General features: G+C 42.5%; 1 protein-coding gene across 2 annotated transcripts in view; it reads left to right on the plus strand.

The window, feature by feature from the left end:
- Positions 1-19,889, plus strand: part of LOC115407818 (synaptosomal-associated protein 25-A-like) — a 36,998-nt gene that overhangs the window by 16,820 nt on the left and 289 nt on the right. The window contains exons 2-7 of one of the 2 annotated variants that reach the window (XM_030118446.1): positions 1,784-1,890; positions 2,836-2,877; positions 9,024-9,072; positions 15,010-15,127; positions 18,515-18,634; positions 19,684-19,828. In XM_030118446.1, coding sequence (XP_029974306.1) covers positions 1,819-1,890; positions 2,836-2,877; positions 9,024-9,072; positions 15,010-15,127; positions 18,515-18,634; positions 19,684-19,828 — 546 coding nt within the window. In that variant the 5' untranslated portion in view covers positions 1,784-1,818. Of the gene's footprint in view, positions 1-1,783; positions 1,891-2,835; positions 2,878-9,023; positions 9,073-15,009; positions 15,128-15,359; positions 15,478-18,514; positions 18,635-19,683; positions 19,829-19,889 lie in introns of both variants that reach the window. The other variant, XM_030118363.1, reaches the window with a different exon arrangement.

Genomic DNA, 19,889 nt, shown 5'->3' on the forward strand with positions numbered 1-19,889 from the left:
ATTGCTGATTTGTGGCAGATAGAAATGTAACGTGTGATGATTGCATAAACCTGCGCTCTAAAATGTAATTTTATACTGTAATGGTCTGAAAGAAAATCTCTCCTCGCTGTGCCTGATAGACTCCAACAGCCAGAAGTCCCTTGGTCCCTGCGCTACACAGTATGCTGCCATAGATTAGATTACATAAAGCTTTAATGATCCCCGGGCTGAAAGCGGCCGAGTTGATAAATTCATAACAGTCTCAAGCCACATTGGAGCATAAAGTCTTCAATATGATTTGTGCAACAAAAGCAAAAATGCTTTCAACTCACAAATGAGATCTGATTGGGCTAGATGAGATTATTTGCCTCGTTAAGGGCTTAATCATTCACAGAGGTGACGGCAGACCCAGGCAGGGATTGGAGGAAATAGTGAGCTGGCTCCTTTTGGCTGGTCCAGCTGCTGCATGATATGCCGCTCTGCCAGACTGCTGCGTAACAAGAATATGCATTTTTCATGGACCATACCTCCAGCAGCACAAAGTGACTGCATGAAATACTGTCTGCCAGCACATCAGAGCGTCAAAAATAGCGCTGTCTCCATCCTGAAACTTCTCCCCCTCCCCTCCGTGACGGCGCTCCACCCTCCTCCGTCTTACTTCTCTGCTGATTGCTGAAGAAGAAACTCTTCTAGGAATATCATAGCATTTTAAAAATCAAAACTGCTTTTCTATTTATATTCTCATATAGGGCCTGTGTGAAATTTGCATGTTCTCCTTGTGCATGGGTTTTGTTTTTTAATTTTATTTCCTCTCACAATTTAGTCCTATAATTTGAGGTGAATTGGTCATTTCAAACTGATAATATGTGTGTGTGCACGTGTGAATGCATGTGTCAAAGTTTCACCATTGATTAGCTACTCGTTGCATGATTAAGGAATAAAGTTGTGCCGTTGCTCAGCTGACTGCTGCATTGCTCAGGGTGAAGCTACAGAATGTATCAGACACATTACATGATCACGTAGCATCTTATGTTAATTACTGACATGACTCAGTCAGACAGCTTCGGCGTTGTTCAGCCTCATATTGCACAGTTGTGTGTTGAAGCCGTTGGGTTGATCATGTAATAAAGGTGAAAAAAGTGCTGTGATTACCTGTGCCAATTAAAAACTTTGTGCCACGGAGAGCACACCAAGTGTTGTCAATACTTGTTTTCAATAGATCTTCACCCCGTCTGCATTGTTAGAATAGTCTGGGATGCTATTTTCACCTCCCTTACTCGAAATACCACATGTTCCCTTCATCTGACAGACCTTCCAAACCCTGATTACGTGTTAATGTCATGTTACTGTACCAATGGACATGCTGATTTTAGAGAGGGACATCTCAATCTACAAACTTCTGGTCAGATAATTACAGGTGAAGTTTTCTTTTGCTGTGTTGTTTCCCCCCCCCCCGGTAATTTTTAGACACCAGCAGCAACAAATTTCTGTGATTAAGCTTGTTTTTGCTGAGAACCTGACTTGTTCAGCCTCAGCCTCTGAGGTATGGGTCAGGTTTCAGTGGACTTTCTCTTCTTGTGGCAGCCAATTAAAAATGAACAACGGGCTCCAGCTGGACACCTCGGCTTGAAGCTGTAAAGGCCATCAGCACTCTTATGGATATCTCTGACTTGTCAGTACAGTGTGGTTCAGAAAGAAAATCTACCAACTGAACTTCCTTTCTTTACTGTTTAGATGATTGAGTTTCTGTTCCTATTGGTGTACTCACCTCTCTCTCTCGCTCTCTCTTTTCTTTTCTTTGCAGATTTTCTTGTTTGAGGTCAAAGATCAGCAGTCACCATGGCAGACGAAGCGGACATGCGCAATGAGCTGGCCGACCTGCAGACGCGTGCCGATCAGATAGCTGACGAGGTACAGCAGAGGACTGGTTTCACACCATTCTACAAGTGTTTTTTTTTTTTTTTTTAGGTCACTACATCTTGACTACAAATGTCTGTTTCCAATAAATTTATTTTAATGAAACTCAATAAAATTGAGCCTCCCAGAGAAGTAGGAGAAACATCAAGCAGATGAAATGGAAAAATGAAGTCTGAAAGTGCTCCACAGTGCAACCAATTCTTTCTGTGACATTTCGAAATGACCTCTTCTCATAAGGGCGCGGATGTATCTGTAAATCCTGCAGGCGGGCGGACGGCGCTGCTCTAATGTGACCGTCTCTTGTTTTAACCGGTGCCTCTCTAAGTCTCTTTCATGAAGATGGAGCTTTTTTTTGGATAAGGAAGAACTCTGCCCTTTTTAATGAGCTGAGAGGAGCTCTGGAAGAGCAGATAATTCTGAGCAGCGGAATAATGGAGCATCTCAAATGGCCTTATTAAACATTCATGAGGAGATAATGCAAGGCCGAGAGGCTCCGTCGATGGAGTTGGACGAGAGGAAAAGAGGAATGAGGAAGATGGGGACGGATGGAGCAACAGGAGGGCTGAGGAGATTAGCGAAGGGGGAATGATTGAAACAAGCATTAGGTGTGAAAGAGAGGTTGGTTTAGGGATCCTGCAGAGTTAGCAAACATACGTAGGAATCACAGAGTTAATCAGAGCAGATGGGACCAGACGGGAGGAGAGGAGTGAAGAGGAGAAGAACAATCAGGCCTAATTATATGTCTGAGTATCATTCATTTGTCTGACTACTCCATATGAATACAGCCTATTAGTCATCTTCTGGCTCCGTTGTCGAACTCTCAGCTCCGGCTCTCCCAATTAACACAATCAAATGTCTTTGTGGTATTTCTACAGGTGCTGTGCTCTCTGTCTGCATTTTGTCTGGACTCTCTGCTAATGGTTTGCTCTCTCCTTGCAGTCTCTGGAGAGCACTCGGCGTATGCTGGCTCTGGTCGAGGAGGTGAGTCCAATATTTCAGTGGCAAGCATCACGATAATGGTCACTAAAAATGGAGAACTGGAGCGAATCCGTTCTCTCCAGTTCTGGATGTGAAGAAAAAATCCTGTGGGAATGATCAGAAAACTAATTCAAACCAAACTGGCATAAACAATGAAGACTGAAAGTGAATGAACTCATCTGTAAGATATTTGTTTGAGGTGTATGTTGAATTTCTATTTGTTGTTGTTTATAGTCTAATTCAGAGACACTGATGAGTGAATTTAGGACGATGCTACAGTCAACTCAGATGTGGTCAGTATTGTGTGGATTTGCTTGAACCGATTGCTATTTTTAAAAAAAATACAGTGCTCAACGTAATATATTGTTTTAGCATCAACATAAAAAAATCGTTATCTCTATCAATAACTATGGAGGTCTGTGTGTACAAGGATTCAGTGCACTACTTCACATATGACATACACTTTGTTGTGCTGAGTAATTTTAGTTCAATTTACCATCAGAAAGCCAAAGTTAGCCGATGACAGGATGTGCATGGCATTCCTGGAGCCAATTCTAGAGCCAATAAATCAGGTGTGTGATCCATTTATGTTAAAGGTTGACTGATGAAGTTTGAAGCCCTTGTTTCAAAATCAAAGACATTTTGTATAAATAGTCCAGCCCAGACTCCTTATTGACTTGTTTCATTTCTTCTTTTTTTGGATCCTCGCTGTATTGTCACTTAAATGATAAGACTGATTCCTTTTAAATGGTGCTATTAGATTTGTTAACTGAAAATAATTGGATTTATTTATATCATAATATACCGTATGTAAATTTTCAGCATGAGGGGGCTGTTAGTACATAGGTTCACCTGATTTGCAAAGAAGTTTGCTCCTTTAGCTCAAAAGCTTCTGAGCAAGTGTTGGACCTCTAGCGTTTGTCAAATCTTGACCAGCTGCTGAGCCGTGGCCCCGTTCTGACCTCCTGGACGAGTCTTCATGTCCTAATGAGACAAAGCCGTGAGGGACGGAGCTCCAGCAGCCGCTGACCCAACCTGTAACCTGCCGCACTGAGAGAAGGCTCTCCACGGGCAGCGGCTGAATGGCTGACCTTTCAACATAATGCCATTTGTTTGTTTCAGCTGTGTCCCAGTTGAAAATGTCCCGAGGTTCGTTAGTGTTTCCCCGTGATAGTTGGTCTGGAGTCATAAACCAGGGGAAACACAGAAGCAAACTTCCACTTTGTGGCGCGTCGGCTTCTCTTCTGTATCTGTGGCTGATAGCTCGGTGCGCTCACTTAGCATGCCTCCAGAGAGACGCTCTCAATATAGACTGAGTGAAACAATAAGGCAGCATGGATTATAGATGACACTTAAAACACTTCTTACACTGTAAACATCATAAATCTGTCTTTAGGTTTACTTTAGTGTTCAGCTATCATACAACAAAGTCACCCTCTTCCAAGTATTAGAAAACAATTGGTACCTACTGTGTATCCATATCTGTGAATTTGATATTTCTATCACCACTGGGAGTGAAAGTAGTGTTGTTTCTAACTCGCAGGACGCTTTCCCCTCGTGCCGGAACCTGTAAGCACGTGCTGGTACTCTGACCTCTGTGCTCAAAGGACTTATAGTGAAGATTAGGCTAATTGAATAAGTTGGGAAGCAGTGAAAGCAGTCAGACCTCGCTCACACAGGGATTCCTCTTAGGTCTTCTTGTTCAGGCGTGCACTGCTCTGATATTACAACAAAGTAGACTTAAAACAGTGTTAATGTTTGGTCCTCATTCACATTTTATCCATGTAAAAACAGGTGTGTCTTATACACTGCAGTTTGATGACAATCAGGCTGAAGCAGAAAAAAAAAAGCCAAAATAATCTATAACCAACAGCAACTCCAAATGGATTTTTTTTTACTTAGTTTTTTTGGAAAAGAAAAGTCCTTTTTTTCACTTAGTTTAATATGAACTACTTGAGACTTTCAGAAGAAAAAATTACAATCTGAAATATTCTCACTTTGACGCTAAACTTCGCTCATGAGTCAGTTGTTATCACTGAATGATAAAAGGCATCGATTCCATCTACAGATCATTTCTGTGTCTCAGCGTTGCATTATTTAACCTGCGGGCCACATGCACACATCTGTCAAAGGCATTAAGCTAAAATATGATCAATATCATCAAATATTATGAACCCAGTTTACTACTGCCAGTTTTTCTTTGTGTCTGTTGATGTGAGGCTGTAGGACCCATCTGGTTTGAATTAAAATTCATGATTGGATTTAGGACTCATGGGAAATATGACATGAGGATAGCAGGGAATGAAAAATGACACCTGAAGGTAACAGTTTAAGGTAACTGGCATTGACATTTCAGTCTCACTCAAAGGTTTGATGTTGGTTTACTGTAGCTGTTCTTCCTCAAATTCTCACTGTTTGTGTACTGCAGCTTTGACAAGCTACCAGCTCAATGCCCCCAATAGTAAAACTGTTGTTTTAGTATAGAATTTCAAATTCATTGAATAATGAAGAGCAGCAAAGAAAACACATCGATTGTAAGTCAAATTTGGAGTTAAATCTATATAATATCAAACACTGCTGGTTTGTCTTCCTGAATAGTGTGTTACACAGTATAAATGCTATACTGCCACACAAACTGAAAACATGGACCTGTTTCTCTTAGAGCGGAACCAAATAGGCCAACAGTTCATTGAATGTCAGCAACACTTAGCCCGAGTGGCGTGCAAATGTCCTTGTCTCATGCAAATGTGTCCCATAATTCATTCTCAGGACTACTGAGTCACTGCTTAATTTTCTGACATGTGAGACGGTTAAGGGCATCTTGGAAACGGCGTGACCTGAATTTACAGGCAGTATACGTGGCATTAGCATTATCCTTATGAGCACCAGGTAAAATCTTGTCCACATACGAGTCCAGAAACCTGTCGCATGTCAGCAGTGGGCTGGGGGAAAGTAATACGTTTTCTTGAAAAAGAAACAAACCAGTGGCCTTATTGTAGGAAAGGTTTTATCAACAAATATGGCCAGATAATAAAGGTTAAAAAAAAAACCTGTTATCAGTGGAAGGAGCTGAAATAAGAAAGTGAGAGAGCGCTCAGTGGCTCAAGATGAAATGTGAGCGGAGCGAAGCGGGGAGGGAGATGGAAATGATTGAAATACAGTAAGGCGGAGATGAACGGGGAAATAGACTGAGGCAGTATGACTGATAAACACAGAGATAGAAAGGGATATATGAAGGACATGGAGTCCAGATTCAGCGTCTGTGAGGAGCGCATCGTCATTAAAAGATGTGAAATGAACATCAGGAGCGTCAGAGAAGGTGGACATGATCGGAGGTTCATGGAGGAGCTTTTCTAACCTGAACCTGCCACGCTCTGCAAATGTCCTCACCTCAGTAATCTAATTTCTGTCTTAAGAGCATGTTTTTCTTTGAAGAGAGAAAGAGCCATCTGCACCGGTATTAATCCAATTCCACAGTTTGAAAGGATTTAATGCTCAGTTATCTGTAGCCTTCCATCACCTGGTTTTGTGACGTTACAATTAAGAATGATTTCATCGTGTCTTTTTTCACCGTTCAAAAATAGCATAATGTCACTGCTGAATCAGGATGCACCCTGGGTAAATAATGTTAACCATATTCTCTGAAACCATGCCAAGCTTTGCTTTATGCAGCTTCACCGAGTCTCCCGGTAAAAGTGTTTGACAGGATATTTCTCTGCTAAACATGGATTTCACTGCACATTTAAAGACTGCAAGCACCACGCAGACTGAATTATGAGTCATAAAATGGGATAGAAATCTCTATTTGAAAATTATCTGGTTCCTCAACCTTGTGCTAATTATTATGTGATCCCATTATTGTGTCCCATTCATTTATAACATCTTTGTATTTTTCAACCAGGACTCTCTAGTTACATAACTGTTCAAGATAAAACCGCTAAAAGGCCACCAGGCGACCTGATGGCCTGCGTGCACGTGTTTAGCCCAGCACGTACAGAATGAGGTGATGTCAACACACTTGGCTCTGCCAGTTGGCATGCTCAGATATCCTGCCTTCCCCCTCTTATCTGTGAATTCTCCAGAATAAACCAGCAGTCTTGGTTATCTACACATTTACCTTCGAAGAGAAAAAAAGAAGGAATCTGATGTAAATAGCAGTTTGCAATCTGGTACTGCCGCATCTAGATATGCTTTTTTTCTCTGTGAGCTCATTCATCATGAGCAGTTTAACCCCACCCTGCTGCAGACAGTGACCACCGGTCCATGTTTGTCTCAGGCATTCTGAATAACACTAATATCAGTGGCACTGGACCCCATATATCACTGCTCCAGGAAGGTCAGAGCGAAGTCTGATCAAGAGCAGCTGATGCGTGAACTGAGCGGCCTTTGGACTTTTAATATCCGTCAGAAGCTGCCTCGGGGCTCGCGGGGAGCACAAACCTGTTGTTTGGCTGTGCGCGGCGCAGTGGTTAATGTGGTTACTGCGCGCTCACTCGAGTGTGTTATTATGTGATGAGGCTTGCGCTCAGAAAATAACAGCATACGAGCCGAAGTGGCTGTTCAGGGCTTTGTGCGTCCATGTGTTGGTGCGAGTGCCAACTCTGGGAGCCAAATCAAAATGTTACATTACTGGAGCTTTGTCAGCAAATCTCTGGGAACACAACAAATATAGCACACGCCGTTTGGTTAACCAGTTTATCTCGAGAGTCTGTGCAGAATCAAGCAGGAATGTTCCCGAGGCATTTTGAGGGTTTTCTTCTTTCTTTCTTTCTTTTCCTCTGAGGTTATAAGAAGTGTATTTTTATGCCATTTTGTAGCTCAGGTGAATAAGTATGTTTCTATATGAATGATCCCATGTGAAAGCTGCACAAATAAGCCTGACAGGCAATGACAAAATAGTTCACCAACCTCGGCGCCACCTGGTTTCACCCACTGAGAGAATGTGTGAAATCCTCCCATGCACCACGGGCACTGTCTGGATGATGGACACTTTTTTTCCGGGAGCTGATGTTCACACAGTGACTGACTTCTCTGTCAGGAAGATTACATTTTATATTTCCCTCTACATTTACAACCATTTGCCAATCGGATGTTCTTATTGAAGCTACTAACACCTGGGATTTGACTGGCTCTTTGTTGACTTCTTCCTTTTTCTTTGAAAATGGCCACAAATAAAAGCGCTACACTGAAGTGACTGTCATCAACGTGGTTTGTTGTTATCAGCAACCATTTCCATAACCCCTTGTTTTTGCTATATATGTGAACCTGTTGAATGTGGTGTTTAAAGTTGTGAGTCTCTAGCCTCTGAACAAGAAATGAAACAGGTGAAGTAGCTCAATAGGAAAAGCCACATCTTACCGAGAAGAGAGTCTGACTCTAAGTAATGTGTTCAATGCGCCGGTCAGCCACAAGCTTTGACACTTTGGCACTTTGACACCGATTGTTCCCAGTGCGCCTGTCAAAGGCTGGAATATAATCGGCTGCTGGTGGACGATCATATTCTTAGAGCTGATGTGGAAGTTGAAGCAGGAAAAATGAGCGATTGTGAGAATCTGAGTGACTTTGACACAGGCCAGATTTTGATAATGAAGTCAGAGTATCTCCAAGACTGCAGCTGTTTTTTTTTTTTGTTTTGTTTTTTGTCGTCCAAAACTGGTTTATGAAAGGACAATTTGTCAGTGTGGATCAATCTCAGTGGAGAGCCACTGATTGTCAGATTTGTGAAAATGTTTGGATGTCAAACCGTGTAGTTGATTGTCTTGTGGAGACCAGTACCTGTACGTTTGTCATGATGTTTGCAAAGATATTATTTTACCAAATATCACATACATGAACTGTTCCAGACCAGGCCAGTTGGTCTGCTCACCTAAGCCAGTTCTTGTTTTATTTTTAACACACAGGCAGTCAGTCATCAGGCAGATAGAAAATGTCAGTATAGGCCTTCAAAGTCAGGCTGTTTTCTGCTGTGCCACGCAAGATCAATTTCAAAAAGTGATTTCAAATTGTAATTTGACCCACTTCTGCCATTCTGATAGCTCTTCTTATTTCAGCTCTGCTGACCTCCGCTCACCTGTCACATTTCTCCCTCTTTTCCCCTTCACCTCTTCTCTTGGCTGTCGTCTCTCCCTCCTTCTCTCTCTATCTGTTAGAGTAAAGATGCCGGCATCAGGACCCTGGTCATGTTGGATGAACAGGGAGGTAAGTTGGTAGGGACAGATCACTGAACTGTCTGCTTCACTTTAACCTGCTCTGCTGCTTATTCTCTCTCGCGCCGTATAACAGGAGCCATCATCAGTATGTCCAGTATAACACAACGGTTTGAACAAAAACACTCACCTTTATGATTTCATACTTAGTGAAGCAGACTCAGTCCTTAATCTGTGAGTCTCACCCAGTCTTAAGGCCCAAATGTGCTTGATGCTAAACTCGCAGACGGATACAGACGGAGCCTTCCATCTGTCTTCTGCATTAGTTATGTGCATGATTTGGTGTATTTTCAGGGAGCTTATGAATACATAGCAAAAGGAGAAAGACCACTGATGTCCTGTGGGTCCATGTTGTGCAGTATAGCTCATGTACGACCTGGAGGAAACCAAATCTTCATCACGATCATATCGGGACAAAGGAGACTCAGATGACTTGTGTGAACAGTTTATAAATGTCTCCACTCTCAAAATATAAAAACAACAAAAAACAACTCAAATCAGCAAATTGTCCTGACCAGATCCTATTTCAGATGCTACAAGGCACTCGGACACTTATTTTAGGAGTTTTTAAACTGTTTCCTTAATGTTTGGATTGGAAAAGTTGTTCCACATTCAACTAGCATCATATCAGCATGGCAGTCTTTAGAAGACAGCATATTTGGGCCTTCGTCACACCACTATACTGGATGACACTGGTGAACCAGTTTTCTGGCTCCCTGTTATACACCTCTACGCAGATCTGTAATTTTATACGTTCTTGCAATTTATTGAGTGCTTAACTCCTCTGATACCTTTTCTTATCGGCCATATGATATTAGATTCTGTTGTTAAATTTTACTTGAAGTAAATGAGTTGTTTTGACTGTATAGATATGCACTTCCCATGTTTCAGTATAATTTCTCAGGTTGTCCCGTCATGTTCCGGCCACCACTTTAACACGGTTCCTCACAACTAATGCAGAGCTCAAAAGAACTTTGTCTGTCCTCATTTCAAGCAGTTGAAATAATTCAGTTGTCTTCCCCTGATTGAACTGTTCTCATGTAGTGATATATCTGATTCAGCTGTAGTGGACCTCTTCTGAAAACATTATCATCTAATCGATAGAAATCACAAAAAACAGCATTAGAGCCTGGATTGATGTCAAGCTTTTTGTTGGAGCTTTCAAGACTGTATACACTAGATGAAGGTTTCCAAAGCTATATGTGGCAGGGGCACTGAAACAAAATGAAGCAAAACATAAAAGAATATTATTTTCAAACAAAATAAGAAGAGCTAGAAGATTCAGTATTCCTTCTAAGTTGTTGACATTTTAGGGAATAATGAATATTGGAGAAAGATGAGAGGCTGTATTGCCACCTTTTACAAAACACCTCAAATCCAGGATTTTTACAAACTGGCCAAACCTGCACACGTCTGGTAAGTTCAAGGAGACTCGGGTATTGAGTGTGTGCGCTTCAATCATACGTGTGAATGCAAGGGAGCATCAGATAAATAGACTGAGCCCTCCTGAGGGGTTTGGGTCCACGTTGAAATGAACTCTGACTCTTCAGTTCAACTGAAGTGTTACCAGGACACAAAACAAACACTTCATTACAAGCACAACAGATTCATTCCTGCTCCCCGTTTTAGCTATTTGATCTATTTTAACAGAGATCCTTCACCCTCAGCTGATTAGATAAATACTAACACAGACAGTTACATATTTTGATCTGATGGTCACAACAGGAACACAAAGCTGAACCTGTTTGGTTATTCAAGTGTCTTTCCTTTTTATCAGTCCTATTCTCTTCACTGCAGTGTGAACCTCTTGAATCCCGTTGAGATAAATCTTTGATGTCTAATGTAGAGCCAGAAAGTGCTGGAGAAAGAGGAGGTGCACATAACCCTCACTGATTTCCTCTGAGTACTGAGGATCAGCCGGTATTGCTGCCCCAACCCTTCTTCTGTAAATGGGAATGAGAGGAAAATCTGCATACAATATAGGAAAAAGAAGAAGCATAAGGCTTTTTAAACAATGGCCGTGCTGAAAGGATCCACAGTCTGTTCAAAGGTGTAACAACAAACAGATTGGGAGAAAAACCTTGACCAAAGCAACAAATTTTAACAACTGGCAGTGTGAATGTTCTGATCACTGTTGTCTCTTTGCTGCCATTAAAACATATGAAGACTCACAGAACAGTCACGTGTTTCGCTGGCAGCAGGATGCCTCATACTGTATGTTGCAGACGCATGTCGACTTGAACTGTGTGTATCGTCATATAAATGTGAAGGTTGCGTGTGTGTGTGTGTGTATATTACCGAAGGCTTGTGCTTATTTCCATGCGTGAAAGAGCAGCCTAATTGGCCTGTCAAAGGAACAGATAGCCCCCCCGCCCCAACCCCCCACACCCATTTCCTCCCGTCTACTTCCCCCCCGGAGTAACTGCTGCCACAGTGCTCAGCTCACTGCTGTTATCACAGGACAGCAATCAATTCACAGATTTAAATTACCTCTGCCTCCGAGCTACTGTCCTCTACACCTGACCCCCCATCTGTCTCCCTCTGCCTTCTTCATCCTCCTTCTCCTCTTTCCTCTGCCTTTCTCTCATAACAGCCAGTCTTCTCTTTAACTCAGCGATGAAGCTCTCTCCCCACGTGATCCCCCCCCACCCCTTCGTCTTCTCACCGTTCACCGTCGACGGCTCAGTCATATTTTGCCAAGTTATTTACATCAACAGTTCCCTCTTAAATTGCCATCGCAGAAGAGAGATAGGGCGGGATGCCAGAGCTTGCCGAGCCTGTAGTAGTTAATACAGTCTTGTTGAGCTGTAAACTGGGGTGTGACTAATCCCTCTGCCCTTTACACACACACACACACAAGCACACGCGCACACACACACAGGTCACGCGCAGGAGGAGATTTGTCATTTCTCACAGTGATGTATTACCTGTGGTGGAGGTCTCTGCGCGGCTAATGAGTCCCTCCCCGCTCGGCTGTTACATGCATGTTGACCTAAATTACACCCGGAGCCAGGGCTGATGGATTACAGCGCCGCCTCGGCGAGCCTTCGCAAATCGCTGCGTTTTAAGCAGGCACCGCGAAACTTTCATCAGCCATGCACGATGAGTGGCGCCATTCGTGTTTATAATAAATCTGAGACGTTAATGCATTCATGGTGATTAATTGCATGGCGCTGTGCAAAAATGTAACAAAAAAAATTGACATTATCACCAGAGCAGTTCAAGTCTTCACTACGTCTTCAGTGGTCAACAGCAATGCCTGATCACAACACTAAGTCTGAAGTAAATAGACATGATTTAGGAATTCATTCATCTACTAAATTAGTTTGAGTTGGAAAAACAGCTGCTTCTTGTGTCACGTGCTATCAAAATGCTGTTTGGTCAGAACGCCTCTATTTATTTCCATTTTTTAAAAGTGATATCTCACCACCAGCTTACAGCAATATAAGCTGCATCACTGATTTTAATTGAAAGCTCCTCAGTACCATTTCTGAACTGTTTGCTCTGGTCTGTGTGAGATAACACGACTACAGATAACTCCCACTCCACCGTGGGCCGTATTTAAATGCTTTCCTGCACACAGCCTGTAATCCATTTTGATAATCATTGTCCACTTTTGTCATTCTAACAATGGACAATATCTGTGTGAAGAATGCCTATTTTTGGGGATTTGATCAGTTTATTCACGTGTTTTGGAGCAAAACATTCAATAAACCACAGTGTTGTTTCCTATTCCCTTCAGGAGCAAGTTTGATTAATGCATTTTGTACAGACAGCTTTGCCACTGTGGGGGAAAAAACCCCCCCCAAAACTTTTCTACAACTGACGTGAATCGACCGGTGTCCTTTTTGGAGTCAACAAACATAGTTGAAGTCATTCACTGTTAGATCCTAATCGACTCTCTCCTCTTCCATCCATCCATCTTCTTCCTCACTGAGTTCACATGGAGGCACAAAATCAATATGGAGAGCAGCCCAGACATCGCTGTCCCCCTCAGCTTCCTCAAGCTCTTCCTCCTGTCGGGGACCAAGTAAACACTGAAACTGCTGCCGCTGTGCGCAGTGTGTAACTGGGACACGTGGAGATCTAGCTGTTGTTGGTGGTTTTTTGACAAACTCAGGGGAACAGCTGGAAGGGACAAACCTAACTCCAGGTACGACGAGGTGCAGGTTTCAACACAAAGATGATTCCACTTCACAAACCAACAGCTGACAGGATATTTAAAGAGTTTGCTGAATCTGCTGTCTGAAAGTGGATTTTTAGGATAAACCTCACAGTTATCAGAAAAGAGGTTTTCCTTTTTTTCCAGTGAGCCCCTCCCATTTTTTTCCAGAAAGATCTGGGGAAGATGTAACCGGACAAAAAACACAAAGCCCTTCCCTGAAATGTGGTCTATCTGCATTACAAAGAGACTTCTAAAAACCTTGACATTTCCTGTAAGACAAACCCCCCATGAAGATCATCTTTTCCCATAACAATTAACCAGCTGCTGAGAGTCTGACCTTGACGCTGAGCTTTTCATAGCACTCCTGCTGATTGACCATCAGAGGAGGGAAATGTGCTTCAGACTTCATGTGGCTGAATGATGCTCGTCATGCTTTCATTTCACTCACTCATTACATGGCTTTTAGATTTGACCTTCTTCTTGTCAGATCTTTGGAGTATTTCTGTTTTTCTCTCTCTCTTCTAAATCCACTCTATCGTCTTCTGTTGAATCATTGATTTCTTTATTGGCTTCTGGGTCACTTAAGCTGATAAAGTTTACCTCCTGAAGGCAGCGGTGCGTGTCTTCTATCGCTCACTGCCTTTGTCACCTATCGACTCCCAGCTGAGTTGCAGGCAGTATTCAGACAGGTAAAGAGGCATAACTAACGTCTTCATGCACAGATTGCAGGTCTGGATGAAGCCCACTGCACGCCCCGCTTAGAAATGAAATAAGTCCTTCTGAAGGAGAAAAGGCAAAAGGAGCACTAAAAAGAAGAAAAGCCCAAGTTCTCAATCCCAGCAAGTACTGAATCGGTCCCTGTGAATTCAGCCGATGCCTCCCACCGGGCTTTCTGGGATCTGTTTCATATTTTCTATAAATAATGTCAGTGTACTCAGCTATGGATACTGACATTGTGTCTTCTTCACTTTCTGACATGTGGAGGTTTTCAGCATACTTAAATGGATCCTGATCGGTAAATTAAACAAAAACAAATGCTGCTCGGAAATATTTTCCAACTTTCCAGCATAATAACGCCTGAGTGTTTTGTGAGCGCTACTATCCTGGTATGTTCATAGATTACACTGTGAGAAATGCTAAACTCCTGAAACTGCAGGAGCAATAACTGAAAGTTATTGCTCGGAGGTTTGCAGTTTATTAAAGAGACAATCTCAAGTGAGCTCCAAGATAAAAAGCTTAAGAATTTGCTCCCTGAACTAATAATTTTTTTTCAGTGTACTAAGTGAAAATTGAAGTTCTTACTAATTGTATTTTCAAAGTATATTCATTCATGTTGGCTTATTTCACAGAAGTACATTTCTCCTAATGTGAGAGACATGGGACTTTGCTTTATTTGTAAATCAGCCATATCTTGTGAAATATTATAATACTTAGCACTTGGCATTGTTGCAGGCTTTTCCTTTTCTAAACCTCCACATGTCAGAAACAAAAGGACGATACAAATCAGTCAATTCTGCAGGCTCGTGGTGATCGAAGCGATATCATTTATATCAAACACAAAGTACTTTATCAGGATTATGGATCTGGGAAAGAATCCCTGCAATCTGTCGATGCTGCATTGAATGAGCCTACTGTCAGCGCTTGTTGCCTGCTAGTGCATCTTAGTCAGAGCGTTTAGCGTCTCTCACTGTAGCGTAGCGAGCCCCCCCTCCAGACCACCCAGTCAACTTCATTTCACTGCTCTCATGCCTTTGTCCCTACCAGAACAACTTGACCGTGTGGAAGAGGGCATGAACAAGGTGAACGCAGACCTGAAGGAGGCCGAGAAAGATTTAAAAGATATAGGACAATGCTGTGGTCTGATATGCCCATGTATTAAAAAGTAGGTACCGGCCAGGAGCCCCCTGCTCTTGCCTGTCCAGTGCTGGTGGTGGTGATGGTGGTGGTGGTGATGTCTGATGTCTCTCTTGTCACAGTCAATGTCTTTTTTTGTCTTCTCTCCTTTGTCTCCCTCCCTTCTCTACTCCCCCTCCCCTCAACTTCTTCCACCTCTCTTCTCTTCTCACGTGCTTTCGTTCTTTTGCTGGGATAAATGACAATGTGTTGCTAATCAGAACAACTGGAGCGCATCGAGGAGGGGATGGACCAAATCAATAAGGACATGAAGGATGCAGAAAAGAATTTGAACAATCTAGGACAGTTCTGTGGTCTATGTTCATGTCCATGTAACAAGTAGGTGCTGCCTGCATGTGTTTCAGTGCCTGCCTACCTGCCTCTCTTCTCCGTCCGCCTGCTTCTGGTGTGTAGAGCATGGTGAACTGTGGTGTGAGCAGTCAGGCCCAAAAGACACAACAGTGCACTCTCCGAACAGGCACTGGCACTGCATGCACGAGCATCTGTGTCTGTCACTTTTAACTTAACACAGAGATCAGGTGAAAGATCATGTGCGCGCATGGAAAACGCACGACGCCACATGCGCGCGGCTGCTAGGACGCAGCTGGATTTGCTCTCAACAGCCCTTCATTCCACATTGGATGAGAGATTCTCTTCCAGCAGGTAGCAGCATCAACAAGGATCTCGGCCACGGCATCCACCGACCCTCTGAACCCCACCCACACTCCCACCCTGACCCCCTGCAGCATGACCCCTCATGCTGTGCACCAAAACAACATCTACTATTTGCCTTCTTTCTCATCTGAATGTCCCCCATTTCACAGCACAATTTAAGCTCCAAACTTTAAGATGTGCGCTATTAGGCACCAGTGATCTCATGGGTCATTCACATCAGAAACCTGCTTTCAAGTTATGATTCAGCATATTGGAATAGTCTTCACTGGTCTTTTTTTGCAGATATTTACATGAGAAGATTGATGGTGAGACTGTGACTGAAGCGAGCAGACAGTCAACTTAGCAGTATGGATTTGACATTTTCATTGGGCTTATAGTCAATCAATCATCACAGAATGAGGGGTTTATGACTTTTACTACAAACAGACACTGAAAGGAACAAATTACTGTAGCTTCAATTTATTTTTTTTATTTTAATGTGAGCTTAAGGTGTGTTTTTAGATTGACCTCTAACATTTTTGATGGAGCCCATGCTTCCATACTGCTAAGCTATGCAAGTTTCATATTTAGCATATGCTCATGAGAGCAGTGTTAATCTTTTCATGTATTTCTCTGCAAAAAAAAAGCAAATAAGAGTATCTGCCAACATGCTGCAAGATTCAACCCAGCATAATTTCAAACAACCCTTGGTATAAATTGTGGTTGTTTATCTTTATATACTTGAATATGATTCTTGGGTGTTGTCCGGTCTTTAGAAAATATGTTAGAGAGCAAAATGAAGCTACTCAGATCAATTTAAGACAACATGAGCATGTATTTCTTTGAGATCAGGTGTAATTTATGGGTTCCTTTGTAGTTTAAGGTAACATGATTTCACTTTTTCCCAGCTGTCACATTGGACGTCTTCAGTTAAAAATCGCTTCATGTGACGATAGAATAAGAACCTGTTCAGCAGTAAGGGGTGGAAATATACAAACAGCAGGTTCTAATAGGTTAGAAGAAGAAGAAGGTTCTAATTGGTTAACAAAGCAGTAGCATTTTGTCCTCAGATCATGAACAACTAGTCGATTCAAAAGGCATTGAGGTAAACTCGTTAATGAACATGCTCAATGCTAGAATTGTTAGAAGGCGCTCATTTGGCGCTCGGTGTGAAATGAAGAGCCCAAAAGGCCAGCGTGAGGTGAATGAGCAGCTGTTTTTTTTTTCTTCTTTAATTTGAAACATCCTTTAAACTGAGCATAATAGGTCCTCGTTACAGCTCTCAAATCTCTCCTAAAGTCTTGTGTGATATCTTTTCTCACTCCTAATTGCCAAACTATGGCCACTGAGTCATGTCTGAGCATATTACACTCTGGGACCGATGCACATACTCTTTTTAGTCCATCTTTCTCTGAGCTATAGAAAACACAAGTGGCTGAGAAACCAAAAACAAACAAAAAAATTTTTTAAGAAAGCTTGAAGTCTTGTTGGGTATTTCATGTTTTGTTTACAACAAGATAGTTTTCTGGGGTTAACAATTATTAACAAGTATCCATGATTTATGGGTTGGGTTTTTGCTCTTTTTCCATAATTGTGTTTACAATAACTTTTTAATCCATAATTCAGCTTTTAGCAGGTTTTGTTCAGTAGCCTGATTTACCAGGGGGGTGGTGTTTTCACATAGAGCCATTTCGGGTTCAGATCTTGTGTATTCTATAGCTCGCCGGTCCTCTCATTCATGAGCCTCTTCGTTACGTAACCCTGCGGTTATGTCATGTGTTTCATTCGATTTAGACTCTTTTCTGAGGCCGTCTCCCCCCCTCCAGGTCAAATGGCTTGAGTACGACAATTCTCGCTTGTTCTGGCCCGACTGGAGCACCTGATGGGCGTGCTTGACCCCCTCCAGCCTGAGAGGAGCCTTTAAATGGCGTCGGTGGTCTCTGGCGGAGACCGCCGCCTCTCAGATTCTCCAAGCATAATCAAACAAATGCTAAGAATTACATGTGCTCATTTGACTGTGTGCGGCGTGTCCTCCCACAGATCCAACCCATCCTGTTGAAATGAAGGGCTTGTCACAGCTAGACAAATGATCACTGTGTGTTTCTCTCAACCTAACGACACAGCTTTCTTTTTAGAGACACAGCATGTATCTGATCCTGTTCTTCTTTATGTGTTCTCCCTCCCCGTGTCCAACAATGCATGTAATATGTCTCCGCCTCGCATGTCTCGTCACCCTGCATGTTTCTATGTGTGTGTTTGTGTGCGTGAATGTGCGCATGTGGGTGTGCGTGTTTCTGCTTTTCGTGTTCTGTGTTTGTGATCTTCTGTACCTGCTTGTGGGAGACGGTTATTTTCTTTTTGAAATTTCTTTCTAACACAAGCCACAACGTGAGCTCATTGTGCTCTGATTCAATTGATCTGCATGTTGGATCAATTATTCACTAACAGGCTGCAAAATGCATGTATGTAACGTTATCATACGTGGCTGACGTGTCGCTTTTAGCAGCCTAATTGGCTCGACACTCTAGACATATATTTGTGTATATGTTTTGATAGTAAACCGCAAGACAAACCTTTCCATGCACAAACTCATCACACACACACACACACACACACACACACACACACACACACACACACACACACACACACACACACACACACACACACAGTGCATGGTACGGTGGCTAAAGTGGCCCTGACTGAAATGTGTGTGTGGTAGGATTAAGGGCGGGGGCCAGGCCTGGGGAGGGAACCAGGATGGAGTGGTGAACAGCCAGCCGGGGGCTCGAGTGGTGGACGAGCGTGAACAGATGGCCATCAGCGGGGGTTTCATCCGCAGGTAAACACGCGCGTGTGTGTGTGTTTGTGTGTGAATGTCTGTGAGAGTGTAGGTGTTGGTTCGTGCGTGTGTGCAAAACACTTAATTTTGAGCGTGCGAAACAATTTACAGGCATAATTAAATCATGTTATTCTGATAATCTGCATGTTATGTAATGCTCTAACAGTCACTGCCCAGTTAGAACAGGAGGTTCTGTTTTGACGGGACGTTTCCACTTTTTACATCCTGCCTGCAGGATTCAGGAAGTTTTAATGAGTTCACGAAAATATGTGGTCATCCATTATTTTTTGTGGGCAGATCTATGATGCTCGCAAACAGGAATTTGGAGCAGCATTGTGTCTGATCTGCCCACTAAAGGTGTGCTATTATCTTTGTGAGTGAGACTACAGTTTGAAGAGGAGTTCTTTTCACAGTTTTACACATATTTTATGGAATTTCTAAAACACTATTAATTAAAAGCATTATTTTACTTATTTTATTTTGTACAGTGAGGCTCCAAAAGAAAGTGATTATTTTTTTCATTTTCTTTGGAGTTTCTGTTCAGAAAAAAAATCATTATTTGAATATTTAATTCCACTGGTTTTTTTCAGTTAATTATGTTCTCGGAGGTTATTTTCAGCAAAATAAAGTATTTCAAGATAACAAATGTTGATATCCTTACAGAGGAGGCATACTTCACAAAGCATTTTTGTGAACTTGGAGTTTCACTGAAGTGTCTTGATGCTGGTCTGGTGTCCTGCTTTCTGAGAACAAAATATGAATGCAGTACAGCTCGGTCAGGATTTCGTAACAGGGGCCCCATGCTCCACCACATGTATTTAAATGATAAAGAACTAGTGCGGTATCAGTCTGGAAAAACAATGTGATTGAAACTCTGTTCATCTTTCCACACTTTGAGAATCCCTGCCCTAACTTAGCAATATTTACCATCAGATAATCACATTATCTGACAGTGTTTCATTGAACACTGGTCTTTGACACTTTCCCCCCCGGTCAGAAAGGCCAACGCATCCTGTACAGTGAGCTCTTCCTCTGTCTGTGCCTTTCAGGGTAACAGATGATGCCCGGGAGAACGAGATGGACGAGAACTTAGAGCAGGTGGGCGGGATCATCGGCAATCTGCGTCACATGGCCCTGGACATGGGCCAGGAGATCGACACCCAGAACCGCCAGATCGACAGGATCATGGAGAAGGTACTGTACCCACAGTCCATTCAGAAAGTCATTCAAACGCAAGGTAGCATGGAGCTAATAG

This window comes from Salarias fasciatus, chromosome 1, assembly GCF_902148845.1.
Source record: "Salarias fasciatus chromosome 1, fSalaFa1.1, whole genome shotgun sequence".
Lineage (NCBI taxonomy): Eukaryota > Metazoa > Chordata > Actinopteri > Blenniiformes > Blenniidae > Salarias > Salarias fasciatus.